Below are 18,950 nucleotides of genomic sequence, written 5' to 3' on the forward strand. Positions count from 1 at the left end.
CGGTTTTGAAGTTTCATATTGAGATTCTTTTATTGAATTTTTACGAACAAAGTGGCAATCAATTTCAATATGTTTAGTCCATTCATGAAACACAGGATGGAGTGCAGCTTGATTATCACACCATAGTCATGCAGGCAGAGAGATCTTAAGACTAATCTCATCTAATAACTGAAGTATCCACGTTATCTCACACACTAATTGATCCATACTTTATACTCTGATTCAGAGCTAGATTGAGAAACAATACTATTCTTCTTACTTCTTCAAGACACCAAATTACCCCAACAAAGGCACAATATCCAACAGTTGATCTTCTATCAGCCTTAGACCCTGCCCAGTTTGCATCTAAAAACACTCATTATTCAAATGCCTATGATTCCTATATAATAAGCCTCGCCCTGGAGGAGCTCCCTTCAAATAACACAAGATTTGTCTTAAAGCTTCCCAATAAGCAACAATTGAGAAAGACATAAATTGACTCACCACATTGAGTGAATATGCAATGTCAGGACGAGTTACTGTAAGGTAGTTTAATTTACCTACTAGCCTCCTATACTTTTTTGGATCTTCAAATAGCTTATCATCCCCTGCTACAAGTTGCAAATTTGGGGTCATTGGTGCATTGTAAGGTTTAGCACCTAACTTCTCAATTTCTACCAAAAAATCAAGGATATATTTTTGCGAAGACGGGAAAATGCCTTTCTTACTTCTCATAACTTCGAATACCCAAGAAATACTTTAGTAGGCCTAAGTCTTTTATCTGAAATTGGGTCTGAAGAAAGTTTTCAAGGAATGAAATACCTACAGAGTCACTTCTGGTGATAACAATATCATCCATATATACTACAGCAAAATTAGGCAAGTTTTAGACTGCCTATAGAATACTGAAAGATCGCACTTGCTTTTTTGCATACCAAACTCCTATACTACTTCACTGAATCTCCCAAACCAAGTTTGAGGACTTTGTTTCAGACCATAAAGAGACTTTCAAAGTCTACAAACTTTACCTAACTCCCCCTGAGTAACAAACCCAAATGGTTGCTCCATATATAGCTCTTCTTGAAGGTCACCATGAAGAAAATCATTCTTAATATCAAACTGGTACAAAGGTCAATTATATGTAGCTGCTAGAGAGATAAACAATCAAACAAAAACCAATTTAGCTACAGGAGAAAAAGTATCAGAGTAATCAACCCCATATGTCTGAGCATATTCTTTGACAATAAGGTGAGCTTTTAATCTAGCCACAGAACCATCAGAATTCACTTTCACTGTAAACAACCATTTGCAACTAATAACTTTCTTCCTAGTGGACAAAGGCACCACTTCCCACGTTTTATTAGTATTTAAAGCTTCCATTTCCTCTTTCATAGTAGCACACTAGTCAGGATGAGCTAACGCCTCAATAATATTTTTAGGAATAGAGAGAGTGTAAATAGTCAATGTTCTCCTTTCTCCTAGAATAAACATGAATAATAGGGGGTTGAATTATTACTGGAGCAAAAGGAACATGAGACTGAGGAGACTAGGGAGGGATGGATATTGGTTGAACTTTGTAAATTAAGAAATCATTCTCTTCTCCCTGATTTTCATGCATAAAAGTTTGTAAAAAAATGAAGTAGACTTAAAAAATGTAACATCTATAGACATAACATAAGGATTAAGAGTTGGAAAAAAATACATGTACTCTTTTTGGAGTTGAGAGTACCTAAGAAAGGCAGACTTAAGAGATTTTAGATCTAATTTGGTAACCTGTGTTTGGACATCACGCACAAAACAAATACAACAAAAAATACAAGGTTTAATAGGAAACAGAGTTAAGAGGGAAATAAAATAATATATGAAATGTCTCCATAAAAAATAGAAGATAGCATACGATTGATAAAAAAAAATATGTTGTAGAAATTGCATCAGCCCAAAACTGTTTAAGGACCTTCACTTAGAAAAGAAGATCTTAAACTGTCTCAAGAAAATGTCCATTTTTTCTTTCAATAACACCATTTTATACATACATACTTTTTATGCATTTTAGATATATTACATAGTTTTAATAAAATTATACATATTATATGCAATCAAGATTGTTATATATATAATTTAATTGTTATATATATATATATATATATATATATATATATATATATATATATATATATATATATATATATATATATAACTTGATTAATTTTTATTATTTTTAATGATAAATAAATTAAATCAGTTTATAGTCATTATTTATCTTATTGAATCACCTTTTAATCATGAAGTATACTTTCTTGTTAAAAATGATATAATTAAAAAATATGTATAAGATAGTAAAATATATTTATTAAGATATATGTTTTGAAGTGACTTAATTTATGTATGTGTTGTTTCATAGAATTAAATTATGACCCACCCAAAAAGTCAATTGTGTGATCAGAATAAAATATTTTGTTAGATTTGTGGTGATAGTAAAGAGCATGCGCCAAAATAATATTTGAGTGTCGGTGTTAAGATTGCATTTGTTATCTTATTTTCAATTTAAAAAAGTTTTAATTATAATCTATAAAATTTTTATAAATATCAACTATATTAAAATTAAATTTATTTTTAATACTTAATATTGTGAATTAAAATTTAAATTATTGTCCAATAAAATTTTAACTTTAAATAGTTGAATTAAAATATAATAAAGAAATTCTCTAAAGGCAAAAATTGCATAATTTTGTGCTTTTGACTTAGGTTATATTAATCTTAAGTCATATTATACTCTTTGATATGCTATTATTTTATAATTTGGATATAAATATTGTATAATTTATTATGCGTAAGATTGAGCACTTAGCACCGTACCAAAAGTTTAAATTTTTAGTAGAGGCATAACTATAAAACCCTTTATAGCGTAATAATCTAAGTGTTATAGGTCAAAGGGATCTGGACAAAATGCTGGCTCCTTGAGCTATCCCCACTCAGTGCTAAAAATCTACCTTTAGCACCTGTCAGGGATTCGAACTCATGACCTCGGCTCTGATACTAATTATAGGATTGATCGCTTACCATTGTGCCAAAAATTTAAGCTTTTAACATAGTCACAACTCTTAACCCCTTATAGTATAACCCAAATACCATGAGCTGAAGAGATCTGAGCATAATATTGACCCACTGAGCTATCCTCACTCAGTACCAACATTATAGATATTTGATATTATCTTGTATATTTATGTGAGAATTATTTATTTAATTTTAATATTTATCTTGAGTAAGCTATTATGTTTGTTACTTTATTGATATTTTGATATTGGTATTATTATTTTAATATTATACTATTATTTTTATTGATATTTTGATGTTAAAAATATATTTGTTTTTGTTATTTTAAAAGGAATATAATAATATTGCAATTTTAAGTGTAGGAACAAAAAATTAAACCGAATTGAAATTGAAATTGAAACCGAAAGCAGAACAGAACAGGAACCGAAAGCATTTAGAACCGGAACAAAAACCGAAACTAAAATTTGGTTCTTCTTTTGGTTCCAAAAAATGAAAAAATCGAACTTCAGTTCTGATTTTTGCTCTTATAAAGAACTGAACCGAAATCAAAATAGGAACCACACAATTTCAATATTAATTAGCTTGTTCTTGCCTATAAATGAGATTTATGGTTAATTTTGATAGATTAAAAAAATTTTATAGGTTATCCACTTATAAGTAACATAATATTTGGAGGAAAGAAAAAAAAAATCATTAAAGAATTTTGACATGGACTTATTGATTCAAATTATTTATATAAAAAAAAAATCCAAAACCGACTAATTGTAAACTAAATTCTAACTACTTATCATTTACATTTAAGGAATACTACCACATAACAAAAAAAATAAATGCGTACTACAATCATGAACTAAACAACATATAAAATAAGATGCTTTTAACTCTTTATAATATAATAGAATAAATTATAAAATATATGGTTGGTAGTGTTATTATTTTACCATGTGTAATGATAAGTTGCCATTAGCTTGGAGTATTGGAAACTATAAGTATAGGATTAGATGTAGATACATAATCCATGAAGAGTAATTTCGTTTTATTTATTTGAAAAAAAAAAGATCTTAGTTCATATTGCTAAAATTAAAAATTTATTATGGTAGTAGTGTGATTATGTTGTGATTGAGGGATATCTGCCCAAGAAATATAATTATTCCTGCCTTATAGTTTCACAATGGTAATTGTAGGAGAAGTGGATATTGAGGAAAATAAAGGTTTAGAGGATTCATCAATTATGTTTAAGGGAGTTGTCTTTAGGTGTGCAAAAGAATCGAATGAGCTGAGTTATGAAGAGCTCAGGCTTGGTTAACCAAAATTTTTTCGATCTCGAGCTAGCTCATACTTGGTTTTTGGTAAATGATTGAATATCAATATGTTCAAGTTGGGCTCGTTTTTAAATCAAGTTTTTATCACGTCGAGCCTTGAATAGTTGCGAGCAACTTAAATCATTTACATCTCTAATGAGTTCAAGGTTTAGGGTCATGAAATTTAAAACTACGTAATTTTTATTAGTCTTAAGATAGTAACTTTAAAACTAAATACTTTTAGTTAAATGAGCCAACGCGCGAGTCTATTCACGAGTTGGTCACTAAGCTATTAAATAAGCAAGTTTATTAGCCTTAATGAGTCAAATATCAATAAGCTCAAACTCGACTTGTTTATTAAATGAGCCTAAAAATTAGGCTAAAGTTTGACTTGTTTAGAAAATGAATTGAGCCAAGATGAGCTTTTATCAAATTGAGCCTCGAATAGCTTGTGAGCAGCTTGGTTTGTTTACAGTCCTAATCGTTTGATCAATCATTTTGTAAGTAGCAACGTGAAAAAATGCCAAAGAAGAATGTAACATAGAAACAACAAATCTAGAAGATGCTTTGCAGTGCAGAAAAAAAGTGAACCTAAAATGGTAGAAGTTTCATAAGACCCATATGGCTAGGTTGGAGTTGATTCAACATAGCAAGATGGTAGTGTCTAGGATTGAAAATGGCTGGCAAGAATACTTCCATGTTTTGGTGCTTAAGAAAAGGGTTCAAAACAAAGAGTAACATGTGAGGCTCTTCTCAACAATGAAATTTAGGAGGGAGGCCAAGCGGTGAGTAGCACTTCTGATGGGATTAAGTGGTGAGTTTATATAGATCTCACATGCTTGCCAATCTAGAAAGGGAAAAAATGGAGCATAACCTTTTCTAAGGAAACAAGAAGGAAGAGGAATTGAGTAGAGAGAGAAGGCATCATTATTTCTTTGTGTGGAGGATTTGAAGCAAACTATTCTTTTTCTTAAGAATGAAATGCTCATAAAATCAACTTTGCATTGTTTGACAGCTTGCAATAACTTCCTCTTGTGAAGTTCTATCGTCCCACACCCACTACTATGCTAAAGCATGTATGCCATAGAGTTGAGTCATTTTAGTCAAATAGCAATATCACCAAATATTATATACAATTGTATACCTAAGCAATTTGTACAAATTATCTACTTTATTCCATTTCCTTAGATCCTTAACCTATTTAAGTACCTTTAGAATTACCTTTAGTATTCCATTATTTGGAGCTACAAATATGCATTCAAGATATTTTCTAGGTAACTTAATCAAGGAATTAAATTTTTTTGCCAATTCTAAGATATTAAATATTATTTAAAGGAATAATTATCAGTTTGCCTTTAAAATTGGCAGGACAGTTTTAAGTCCAAATTCATGAATTATTATGATTATTATTATTATTATTATTATTATTATTATTATTATTTTGCAAACGATAAAAGTTCATTAGATCAGATCAAGAATACAAGGTCTAAAGGCCCAAGTAAAATGTGGTAGAAAGAAAACAAACTCAGCATCCAAGCCTAACAAAATACCAGGTTCAAGACCCAACATATAAAAAGTCTAGGCTAAAGTGGGTAATCGATTTGGCAGTAGCACTGTTGCACACCAAGCCCCTCCACGCCGAGGTGAGGTCTCAGTCATAGAAAAGCACAAGATAAGGAAGGCCATTAGAGACTAAACAGAAGACTAAGATAAAGCTGAGCAACACATGCAATCTCTGTGAAACTAGCTGAAAGAAACAACGAACATAACCAAATAAAGGTTAATGGGTTAGGGCTCATAGAGTTTCATATCTTGGACGGTTAGCCATCAGTGGACAATGCTGGTTTACAAATCGCTAAGATACCACCATTGCAGCAAATCAAACTTGTAGTAGAGTTGAACAAAAAGATTGTCGTAGCTAAGGAAGCATGGAACCCCATGCAATCTCAATATTCTTCCTCTTCCTGAAGCTCAACATTGTGATGTAAAAGCTCCAAAAGATCAATGTACGACACCACCCAGAGGTGAGGAGGAAGAACACGCACTCTGAGTAGGGGATATAAGCCATCCTTTGCCCCATCAGGGCAGGGGAAGGCTGAAGGCTCGGTAGTAGATGAGACTAGAGTTTCAAAAACACTCTATTACTGAACAGAAAAGTCTCTCTCTCTTTCTCTCTCTAAACAACTAAAGAGGGAATATTTTTTTGTGAATTATTTAGTTGCATACTAAAGTTAGCAAACCATATCAATTAAACCCAATTTTTCCTTTGCTCTCTTGGGTGTAAAACACACAACATTAAAGGAATAAAATATTATTTTGGAATTCCCCCCTCCCTTGTGAGGTTTGTCAAAAACTACATGTTGGTTCCTTTCTCTATACTCTTTTTGTCTCTTTAACATTTGATCCATTTAACAACTTAATCATTTTGTTCACTTTTGTACATTTTTTTGTTAGTCAAACATTTGGAGTATATACCCTCTATTAATAAAAAAGTTTTTAAGAAAAAAAATATTTTTTCCTATAATATTTTTGGAGAAATTTGAAAAAATATTTCTCCAAGATGGAAATTTAGTGAAGTTTTTTGTTTTCAAAAAATTTACTTCCAAGAAAAATTTGTTCCATAAAAAATTTAGAGGAAAATTTTGTTTGTTTCAAGAAAATTTAGCCACATAAGAACTCTTAACTTTAGTCTACTCAATTGTCGTATAAGCACCTCTAACTTTAATGTAACCATTGAATAAATTTATAATTAACCTCTAAAATTGAAACAAATTTATTAAAATTAAAAGGATATGACATTATTGCGAAAATGTTAAAAGTTTGGCCTTTTTGACCAATATGAGAAAATTGCAAAAACCTCGAAAAGAAAGTGATTCATTTTTTATCCAAAAATAAGGAATTAGGCCAAATTGGCCTCAATGCCAGCTTTAAGTTTCTTTTTTTTTTTTTGTGGGGGGTTGGGGAGGGGGGAACTTGACCTTTAATATTAAAAATATGCTTTCTGGGTTATTTGTTCTCTCCTTTATAGCCCTTCCCACATTATATATGTAGCAAGTTTTTCCATAGTGCTGTCATACAGGGGTGTAAATTTATGACAATTGAAAATATATTTAAAAAATAAAAAATATAATTTATTTAAATTATCTGATTGTGCCATAAAATGAAATAGTATGAGTGAGTTTTCTTTCCCCTATTTGGCTCTCTATATGTTGAATATGGCTATTTTCTTACTTTAGATAGAATATGGTGTATTTAAATTCTTGTTTTAAGTTGCTAATTGTCCAATTAGGTTTAAGTTACAAATTTTGTAATGATTATCCTCTTAATGCTATAATAATTTGACATTATGATTAGTTACAAATTATTTAATGATTATCCTTCATACTCAACAATACCATCTTTCTCAATAAAATTCCCTCCATGATGAAAAATAATGTCAATGTCAACACCATCTATTTCCATTATGCATTAAAAAATTATCACACACAAAAATAGATAATAAATCAGACAAATACACATATATTACGATTGTTATTAGGTGTCATTTTAGTAATTTCACTAATAATGCCACACAGATAGAGAAAGTTGGACAACTTCCTACATTGTACCCCACCGTTCCACAAAAAGAATCTTATTATGTCACCTTTCATAGGACCAATTACTGTACAAACACCGTTAAAGATGCATGTCAATTCATTTGTGTTCCTAAATAGCTTTTACAATATAAGAACTCACCCAATATAACCCACATGCAACAGAAAATGACATTTTAAATTTGGTCAAATTACCTTTGCATTGTCACTACTCCAACCTCACTATTGCCTCATTCTCCACCTTTGCTTCTGTCTTTCTCTTCCAATTTTAATGCATGAGAGAAGCTCCTTAACAATGGCAAACTTGAAGAATTTTCGAAGACACTTTCTAAAGATTAGGGATTTTGAGTTTTTAGGATACTCGGTTTATAGTTACTCATTTCGCAAGAAGTGGAGTCATTTATTACTGAGTCAGCACGGGTAAATATCTCCAACATAACGTCGTTAGATCTCTATTAGATTTGGAGTTCAATGTACTGTTTTAAAAATTTGAGGGGCTTAAACGGACCTCGAAAAACTTTAAGGGCTAATGTAACTTTTGGCTAAAACTTAAAGGGTAAAAATAAGCCTTTTGACAATAAAAAACAAATTACACCTAATATGAAGATTGAAGAGATTGATGATTTGAAAGCTTCAAACTCAAACATAGAGATTTGATAACACCCAAGAATTTGAGCTATACAATATGTGATGGATTTTGTGTCAAGATGGAGATTATTAGATTTATGATCCAAAATCCTAGTTAATTTAGAAGACCCTTTTTCCTAATTTGAGTGGGAGAAATATTCCTCAATATGATGTGTAGAAAGAGATGATTCTACTTAATTTCAGTTAATCTGTACATGGGTATATATATATAATTGATTCCTATAATTGTGTTCTACTAATTAGGAGGAAATCCTAAATAAGAAATCCTAAATAGGAATACAGAATACAAAATATACAAAGAAATAATATAGTGATCGACTTTCCATAACACTCCCCCTCAAGTTGGAGCATAGATGTTAATTATGCCCGACTTGTTACAAATGTAGTCAATCCTAGCTCCATTCAGAGCTTTTGTGAAAATATCTCATTACTGCTCTCTAGTTTTGATGTATCCTGTTGAGATGATCTGTTGTTGAATCTTTTCACGAACAAAGTGACAATCAATCTCAATATGTTTGGTCCGCTCATAAAACACCGAATTAGAAGCAATATGGAGAGCAGCTTGATTATCACACCACAATTTCGTAGGTAGGGAGGTCTTAAAACCTGTCTCATCTAGTAATTGAAGCATCCACATTACCTCACATACTGATTGTGCCATGGCTCTGTATTCGGATTCAGCACTAGATCGAGAAACTACACTCTGCTTCTTGCTTCTCCAAGACACCAAATTTCCTCCAACAAAAATGCAATATCCAGTAGTTGACCTCCTGTCAACCTTAGATCCAGCCAGTGTTATTAAGGCGAAAGACGACACTAAGGCGATAGAGTATTCTATGGCCTTAGGCGAGAGGCGAGGGCCTTTTTGAAGCAATGCGCCATAACCTTAATTGTTTAAATTATATATATATATATATATATATATATATATATATATATATATATATATATATATATATATACTTTTAAATAGTTGATAAGTAAAAAAACATATTAAAAAGAAAAAAAATATGATTTACACTATGTTTATATCTAAAATAAGAGAAATTGAAAATAGTGAATACCTATATTTCCAGCTTAAGTATAAGATACAAGTGAAAGTATGAGACTGTAAAATTAAAATATAGCATAAGTAAAAACATACATAATAATAAGAGATGTTAAAAAAAGAAATAGTTCATACCTGAATTTTCAGCAGATGTATATGATAAAAGTGACGCTATAAAATTATACATAATAAATACAAAATTAGAAATAAGTCATAAGTCACATAATAGAAAATATAAATTATAGAAGTTCAGACTTTAATACATAAAAATAAGTTGTAAGTCATAATAAACAAAATGCAATAAGTACATAAAAAACTTATAACTAAAACTACTCATCATCAAGATTTCCAAAATCATCTTCATTTTCAACAACGGCCATCACAAATTCTTCCTCCTCTTCATCATCATCAACTTGCGAAGAGGATGCACCTCTCATTGCACGAGGCCTTCGAAATGATGGAGTTTCAACTGGTGGTGTTGATCTTGCAGCCGATCTCGATTCATAACGAGATTCAGAAACTCCAGCTGCTCTACCAACATCACCCCAGGTCAATACGTCATTCATGAAAATAAGAGAATCATCATCATCATCCCCATCACCTTTTTCTAATTCACCAAGCAACCATTCATTACTCTCATCAATATTTGCCAAATCAATAGGTGTTGTGATATCCCCAAAAGTGTGTCGGCGTAGCAACGCTCTATTGTACTTCACATATACCAAATTGTCCAAGCGTTCTTGAAATAGTCGATTTCTTTTCTTACTATGAAGCTGTCATTTATTTTACAGTAACAAATAAGTTAAACTTCAAACTCAAAAGGTTCAAGATAAAATAACAAATTAAGAAATTTATATATATATATATATATATATTACTTACATGCTCAAATACACTCCAATTTCTTTCGCAACCACTTGCACTACATGTGAGACTCAGAACCTTTACAGCAAACTTTTGTAAGTTTGGAGTTGAAGAACCATATGTTTTCCACCAAGCAGCTATTAAAATATAGAACCAATGATTGTTAAATTCATGATATAAATTAATAAATGAGCAAAATGAAAAATTAATAAGAATTAAATTAATAACCTGGAGATTTGGTTGTTCTTCCTCTAATAGCTGAAGGAAAACCAAAGGTCCCTGCAGCTACCTTGTATTTCTCAATTTCATCAAGAATCATATCAACTTTTGCTGAATTTTTTTCCATTTTATGAATGCATGAAAGCAATCCTGTATTGACCTCTTCATCAGATTCAATTCTCATCTTATTTGGATAAAAATTCGAGATTCAAAAGTATCCAAAGAAGATGCAAAGGACGATGCAATTGAAGTGACCATCTCGCATCAATAATCTCAAAAATGCTCTTGTATTTCTCTTCATTGCCATTGAGTGAGTTGGCAATAGCTTCTTTAGCCCTATCGATGGCTTCATAAATATATCCCATAGCTGATTTTTTTTCATTATCAACAAGTCAAAGCACACGAACAAGAGGACCGGAAACCTTAAGAGTATAAACAACATGATTCCAGAAGGCAGGACTCAAAACCGTCTTTTCACACTTTTTGCCTTTCACCTCTTTAGCCCATTTACTAGTTGTCCAACTTTCCGAAGTAAACATTTTTCTAATGTTGGCTTTCTGAAGATGAATCCTTCCCAGTGTAATAAAAGCAGTAGCAAATCTAATTTGCCCTGGCCTTAGCAATTCTACTTCATTAGTAAACTTCCGCAACATATTTAGAACTCCTGAAGAGCCATATGTGAAACCAGTAAGCTCAACAGCTTTGCGGAATGTTTCTTTGAAAACATGGATCTTAAAGATATCCTCCAACATCAAATCTATATAATGAGCTGCACATGGAGTCCAGTATAGATGAGAAAAATTTGCTTCCAATATTCTCCCTGTCATAAACAAGTAGAAAAATTCATTCCATTAATAATAAAAATAAAATGATATTTTTTTTAGTAATATAAAAAATTAAATAAAAATTTTACCTGCTGCAACATTATTTGATGCATTATCTGTAACAACTTGAACTACTTTTTCAAGACCAATTTCCATCAATTCTTTCTCAATCAAACTAGCCAACAATGCCGCTGTCTTTGATTCATCACTTGCATCAACTGATTTAATAAATACACTTCCCTTTGGACTATTAGCCAAGAAATGAATCAAGGTTCTCCCTTTTCTATCCGTCCATCCATCACACATCAAGGTACATCCATAATTTTCCCATTCTTCTTTATGAGACTCGAGAAGATCATTTATGATTTGCACTTCTTTGTTAAGTAACCGAACTCTAACCTCATGAAAACGTGGAGGTTTCATTTCTTTCCCATAATTTCCAATTGCTCGAATCATTTCCCCAAAGCTATCATAATTCACAGCATTAAAAGCTATTCCCACGTCATACATCCATCGTGCTATGGCAACACAAGCACGCTCCCTTAACTCCTTTTTAGCTGGACTATTTTCATCAATGGTAGTTTGCCTCATATTTTTTCCCAAAACCGCAGGTCTAGGGGAAAAGTAACAGTCAATAGGCCCTCTACTACTTTGTGGTGGTAAAACTTTTGGTTTTTTAAAAGCACTAGTACCTGTAACTTCCAGTACTTGCCTTCTTCTTTCACTGCCAATTTCTTGCATCAACTCTTCCTCTTCCTCATTTTCATCTAATCCCAGTACTTCAACATCATCAAATTCAGGTGGTCTTTCCATATTCATAATTGATTTTTGCTCTTTTTTTAGCAATGAATTCCTGCATTTGATTCCTTACATCTTCTGGACATTTTGGACACCGAATTACATTTTTGTAACCTCCAACAAGATGTTGCTTGATTCTATTAATTCCTCCTTTATAAACTTTCATACAGTACATGCATTGAAGATCATTGGTATTGTTTTCACTAACTTGAATTACATGTGCCCATCCTGAGTCCGTTCTTCTACTACTAGCAGAAGATCCAGATGTATTATTCTTATTACCCATTTATAATCTAACAAAAAAATTAACAAGAATAAAAAATAAATTAACAACAAATTAACAATATCCAATATAAATTAAATAAGTAATTAACAAGAATAATAAGTAAAAAGTAAAATAGTAAACTAATTAACAATAAATTAACAATGCCCATATAAATTAAATAATTAATTAATAAGAACAAAAAGTAAAATCATCAAATTAATAATAAATGAATAATACCATATAAAATAAACAACTAATGTCTAATTAACAAGACAAAAGTAAAACTAATTAATCTAACAACTAATTAACAATAATAAGAAGTAAAAAGTAAGCTAATTAACAACAAAGTAATAATTTCCATATAAATAACACAATTACTTACTAAGAACAAAAAGAAAAATAATCAAATTAACAATAAATTAATAATACCCATATAAAATAAACATCTAATATCTAATTAACAAGAAAAAAGTAAAATTAATCAAATTAAAACTAATTAACAATAATAAGAAGTAAAAGGTAAACTAATTAATAATAAATTAACAATACCCATATAAATTAAACAATTAATTAACAATAATAAGAAGATAAAAAATTAAATTAACAATAAATTAATAATACTTATATAAAATAAATAATTAATTAATAAATAATGTCTAATTAACAAGGTAAAAAGTAAAACTAATCAAATTAACAAGAATAACAAATAAAAATTAAACTAAATACCAACAAATCAACAATACCCATATTAATTAATCAACTAATTAAACAAAAATACAAAGTAAAATAATCAATTTACCAATACCCATAAAATTTAAATAATTAATTAACAAAAATAAAATAATTAAATTAACAAATAAATAAATAAATAATAATAACTAATTAATTAAAAGGAGGAGAAGAAAAAAAAAAGGAAAAATAAAAAGGGACTGCTGAAAGAAGGAGAGGAGAAAAAAAAACAAAAAAAAAAACAGAGCAGCAGGAAAGGGACAAGAAAGGGACGTGAGATCGAACAGAGGAGAGAGCAGCAGTAGAAGAAAAGTGGAGGGAGAGGAAAAAAAAAGGGACGTGAGAGAGATCGAACAGAGCAGCGGCAAGCAGCGCAGTAAGAAAGAAAAAAAAAAGGACCTGAGAGAGAGATCGAACAAAGGTGGAGATGGAGGAAAAAAAAAAAAAGAAAGGGACGTAAGAGAGAGAGAGATCGATGCGGGAGAAGAAGAAGAAGAAGAGAGAGAGAGCGTACCTGTTGTCGTCGTGAAGTCGAGGTTGAGCCGTTGAGTAGAAAAGCGTCTTCGTAAGGTTGAGGAGAAAAGCGTCTCTGCTGGTGGAATGGCTGCATCAGGTAAGTAGATAGGTTTATTGATTTTTTAATTAAAAAAAAAAAAAACACTTACCGTTGCTGTGAAGAGGCGTCGCCTCTTGCCTCTCCAGCCAGAGGCGTTGCCTCCTCCAAGTCGAGCCAAGCGTTCCAGTCGAGGCGACAGAGGGGCGCCTCGCCTGGGTGCCTGGCTCGCCTTTGATAACATTGGATCCAGCCCAGTCAGCATCTGAAAAACATTCAATATTCAAATGCCCATGATAACCATATAACAAACCTTTTCTTGGAGCGCCCTTCAGATAACACAATATTTGTCCCAAGACTTCCCAATGAGTAATAGTTGGGGAAGACATAAACTGACTTACCACACTAATAGCATAAGCAATGTCAGGACGAGTGACTGTAAAGTAGTTCAATTTTCCTACCAATCTCCTGTATCTCTCTAGATCTTCAAACAACTAACTATACCCTGCTAACAGTTGTAAATTTGGAGTCATTGGTGCACTATAAGGCTTAGCACCTAATTTTCCTGTCTCTGTCAATAAATCGAGGACATATTTTCTTTGAGACAAGAAAATACTTTTTTACTTCTCATAACTTTAATACCCAAGAAATACTTTAACAATCCTAAGTCTTTGGTCCAAAACTGGGTTTGGAGGAATGTTTTAAGAGATGAAATACCTGCAGAGTCACTCCCAGTGATGACAATGTCATTCACATAGACTACAAAGAGAATTAGACCAGCCTCAGATTGCCTATAAAATACTGAGTAATCACACTTACTCTTTTGCATACCAAATTCCTATACTGCTTCACTGAATTTTCCAAACTAGGCTCTAGGACTTTGTTTCAAGCCATAAAGAGACTTCCGAAGCCTACAAACTTTACCCAACTCCCCCTGAACAATAAACCTAGGTGGTTGCTCCATATACACCTCCTCCTGAAGATCACCATGAAGGAAAGCATTTTTGATATCCAATTGGTGCAGGGGCCAATCATATGTAGCTGTTAAAGAGATAAACAAGCGAACAGAAGTAAGTTTAGCTATAGGAGAAAAAGTGTCAGAGTAATCAATCCCATATGTTTGAGCATATCCTTTTGCTACAAGGCGTGCTTTTAACCTAACCACAGAACCATCAGGATTTACCTTTACTGTAAATACCCATTTGCAACCAATAGCTTTCTTACCAGTGGGCAAAGGTAACAGTTCCCATGTACCATTAGTATCTAAAGCCTCCATTTTCTCTTTCATAGCAGCACACCAGCCAGAATGAGACAGTGCCTCACCAACAATATTAGGGATAGGAACAGAGTCTAAAGAAGTAACAAAACACCGAGAATAAGAAAACAATTGATTATAAGAAACAAAAGAAGAGATAGGGTAAGTACATGAATGTTTACCTTTACGAAGAGCAATGGGTAAGTCTAGATCAGAATCATGATCAGTATAAGGTATAGGATCTCCCAATGAAGTAGCTGGTGGAGGATCTGAGTCTGGAATCTCCAATCTCCTGGAATAAACATGAACAACGGGAGGTCGAGTAGGCCTAGAGACAAAAAGAACAGGCTGTGGGAGGGACTAGACATTGGTTGGACAGTATATATTAAGAGATCATCCTCCTCCCCCTGACTCTCATACATAGATGATTGAGGAAAAAATGAGGTGGACTTAAAAAATGTGACATCTGCAGAAACAAGATAACGATTAAGAGTAAGAGAAAAACAACGGTACCCTTTTTGCAGCCGAGAGTACCCAAGGAAGACGCATTTGAGAGACTTTAGATCCAATTTAGTAACCTGTGGATGAATATCACACAAAACAGGTACAACAAATAATACGGGGTTCGACAGTGAACAAAGATTTTGTAGGAAACAAAGCAGTATAAGGAATATCCCCATTAAGGACAGAAAACGACATACGATTGATCAAAATTCATGCCGTAGAAACTGCATCTGCCTAAAAGTGTGTAGGAACTTTCATCTGAAAAAGAAGAGCACGAGTTACCTCAAGAAGATGTCGATTTTTTCTTTCGGCCATGCCATTTTGGAATGGGGTATCCACACAGGAAGACTGATGAAAAATGTCATTTTTGGTCATATAAGACTGAAATTGTGCTGAAAAGTATTCTTTGGCATTGTTCTTTGGCATTGTTACTTCTTAATATACGCACAGAAATATTAAATTGAGTTTTGATTTCATTACAAAAGGAACAAAAGATAGAAAACAACTCAAAATGATTCTTCATTAAATATAACTAGGTAATACGAGAGTAATCATCAACAAAAGTAACAAAATAACAAAATTCAGTTTTAGAAGTAACAAAACAAGAACCCCAAACATCAGAATGAACTAACTCAAAAGGGGATGAAGCTCGTTTATTGACTCTAGACACAGAAGGCAAACGATGTTGTTTTGCAAACTGACACGACTCACATTCTAGTACTGATAAAGACGGAAACTGAGGACATAGCTTTTTAATGGTAGACAAAGAAGGATGACCCAATCTACAATGAGCTTCAAGAGGTGTTAAGGTACTGGAGCAAACAAGCGACCGTGGTACATGATTTTCCAGAATGTAGAGACCACCTGACTCACGTCATCTACCAATAATCTGCTTCGTCGTAAGATCCTGAAACAAACATTGGTTAGAAAAAAAGAAAACATAACAATTTAAGGTACGAGTAAGTTTACTAACAGAAAGTAGATTAAAAGAGAATTTTAGTAGATACAAAACAGATGACAAAAAAATTGACGAAATCGGATTCGCAGTTCCAGAATTCATGACACAAGAAGTAGAACCATCATCTAAAGTAACAGTAGAGGAAGTGAGATTAGATTGAAAAGCAGATAGAATACTAGAATTACCTGTCATGTAATCTGTCGCACTAGAATCAATAACCCATTTGGATGAGGAAGACAAAAGGCATGTAGTGGATTTACCTAACTCAGCGATCACAGTGATAGGGAAACTGGTAGGCTTTAGAGATGCCTGATACTAGGAAAACTGTGCAAAATCCTCTGCAGATACCAAAATAGTTTTCTCAGAGGAAGATACTGTAGAATCCTTTGCTGCCATATTTGTCATTTGTGATCGTTGATTTTTCCTCTGAAGTTGTAGACAATTATATTTTATATGACCAGGCTCATGGCAATAATAACAAATGACTCCTCTTAAGTCCTGATTAGAACTAGCCTCTCAATTACGCTAATTACTTTTGTTTTCTGTAATTCCTCCTCTACTTCCTCTTTTATTACCTTGTTGTCCATTTGGATTACAGCTAATAAGAGCACTACTGGCAGACTGTGAAGATTGGGTACTCTCTGTACGAAGGACCCGTGTGAACGTTTCATGCAAAGAGAAAATCTCAGAACTGGAGAGAATTTGAGATTTAGCAGTCTCATACTCTGAAGGAAGGCCTGCAAGAAAACTCATAATAGCCAGTTGCTCCCGTTGGGCCTGCTGAACTTTCACATCAGGATGAAAAGGCAACAATATATTAAGTTCCTCATATACCCGTTTAAAATCCATAAAATAAGCCGTGAGAGACTTATTCTCTTTCTCAGCACGGTAGAATGCCTTACAAACATCATAAATACGAGAGATATTCCCTTTACCAGAATACAAAAAATCTAAGTAATCCATCAATTCCTTAACAAATTCACAATAATTAATTAAACTAATTAACTCACTGTGAATCGAATTCCAAAGCTACAAAAACAACCGATCATCCTCCCTTAGCCAAGTTTGTCGTGTATCATTCGTAGGTGGATCTTTAATAAGGTTATCATCCTTATCAATGCTACGCAAATAGACCCTAACAGTCTTACTCCACTCCAGGTAATTCGAACTATTAAGTTTGTGTTCCGTGATCTTAGTCATCACCAGAATCACATCAAAAACAACATTCTTATTGTCTGCTATTTGTTGAGACAGAAAACTAATCGAAACGCTAATCCAAAGTGCTTACAGCAGCAAAATAACCCAAAATCACAAATCAAGCAAATACCAAAATAGGATCTGAGAGCCAAAGCTCAGAAGTCCTTTAATGGTATACTGGATCAGGTAATAGCACACAGTGGTGGAATGAGGGGATTGAGGCGACACCGGCAATGTTGATCGGAGTCGAAATGGCCGATCGGCGGCCAAGGTCTCTCCTGAGCTGGGTGGTGAGAACAAATAGTCATCCTAGATAGATGACCTGCTCTGATACCATGTAGAAAGAGATGATTCTCCTTAATTTCAATTAATTTGTACATGGGTATATATATACAATTGATTCCTATTAATTAGGAAGAAATCCTAAATAAGCAATCCTAAATAGGAATGCATAATGCAGAATATACAAAGAAAAAATATGGTAATTGACTTTCCATAACATGATGGAGGAATATATCCTATATAGAGTAGAGCTTTTATTTTAGTGTTATTTCTAAATTGAGTGAGACTCCTAATTAGATTAAGATGAAGAGAACTAACACTAGGAGAATGGTAAAAAGTTATTTAGCTTTGCCTAAGAAGAGTGATTTTCAGCCCATGGAGTGGGGCTGTTACCCATTATAAAGAAAGATTTTGCCAATTATTGAAGATTTGGCTCTGCCCATTGATGAAGGGCTCTTGCCCATTGTAGTCCTATGAAGGGAAAAAAACTTTAGGAAAAGGCATAATCTAAGAGGAAGGGATTATAACCCATTGTAGTTGAAGACACCGTTGTAGCATAGCAGTCAAAGTAGTAAATATATTGAGTTATGTCTAGAGGAGACTAAGAGGATAAGTAATGTATTTATTATGAGCAGTTATATAGTGTGGGTTCTCTTGGGTGTAATTGAGTTGATTGGTAGTATAGTTTAAGCTTGTAATTGATGATTTATTTATTGATAGTGGAAGATGGCATATCCATAGATGTAGTCCTATGTGGAGAGAGTTAACTACATGAATTTGTACAAATATATAAAATAGCTTAAAGTTGAAGAAAATAGTCCATCTCAATAAATAAACATCATTAAGGACAGGTATGAGGGGTGGTCACAAGTGTAGGAA

General features: G+C 32.7%; 3 protein-coding genes across 10 annotated transcripts in view; 1 reads left to right on the forward strand and 2 right to left on the reverse strand.

The window, feature by feature from the left end:
• The window catches only part of LOC110648141 (truncated transcription factor CAULIFLOWER A), a 70,820-nt gene that overhangs the window by 19,288 nt on the left and 32,582 nt on the right, over window positions 1–18,950 (forward strand). The gene's annotated exons all lie outside the window — the stretch shown is intronic.
• Window positions 9,838–10,900, reverse strand: LOC131173766 (uncharacterized). Its single transcript, XM_058135935.1, has 3 exons — window positions 10,716–10,900; window positions 10,506–10,624; window positions 9,838–10,396 (listed from the first exon to the last, which is right to left on the reverse strand). The coding sequence occupies exons 1-3, from the start codon at window positions 10,888–10,890 to the stop codon at window positions 9,953–9,955; spliced, it is 738 nt and encodes a 245-aa protein (XP_057991918.1). The 5' UTR covers window positions 10,891–10,900; the 3' UTR covers window positions 9,838–9,952.
• Window positions 11,008–12,808, reverse strand: LOC131173765 (uncharacterized). The gene is made up of 2 exons (XM_058135925.1): window positions 11,620–12,808; window positions 11,008–11,526 (listed from the first exon to the last, which is right to left on the reverse strand). The coding sequence occupies exons 1-2, from the start codon at window positions 12,347–12,349 to the stop codon at window positions 11,099–11,101; spliced, it is 1,158 nt and encodes a 385-aa protein (XP_057991908.1). The 5' UTR covers window positions 12,350–12,808; the 3' UTR covers window positions 11,008–11,098.

The sequence above is a fragment of the Hevea brasiliensis genome, chromosome 15 (assembly GCF_030052815.1).
Source record: "Hevea brasiliensis isolate MT/VB/25A 57/8 chromosome 15, ASM3005281v1, whole genome shotgun sequence".
Taxonomy (NCBI): Eukaryota; Viridiplantae; Streptophyta; class Magnoliopsida; order Malpighiales; family Euphorbiaceae; genus Hevea; species Hevea brasiliensis.

Coding starts and splice junctions, on each gene's coding strand:
- LOC131173766 (XM_058135935.1), bottom strand. CDS start 10,890: ATGAGAATTGAATCTGATGAAGAGGTCAATACAGGATTGCTTTCATGC. Junction 10,625..10,715: donor AAGAACAACCAAATCTCCAG/GTTATTAATTTA, acceptor ATATTTTAATAG/CTGCTTGGTGGAAAACATAT. Junction 10,397..10,505: donor ATTGGAGTGTATTTGAGCAT/GTAAGTAATATA, acceptor AATAAATGACAG/CTTCATAGTAAGAAAAGAAA.
- LOC131173765 (XM_058135925.1), bottom strand. CDS start 12,349: ATGAATATGGAAAGACCACCTGAATTTGATGATGTTGAAGTACTGGGA. Junction 11,527..11,619: donor ATCAAATAATGTTGCAGCAG/GTAAAATTTTTA, acceptor TGTTTATGACAG/GGAGAATATTGGAAGCAAAT.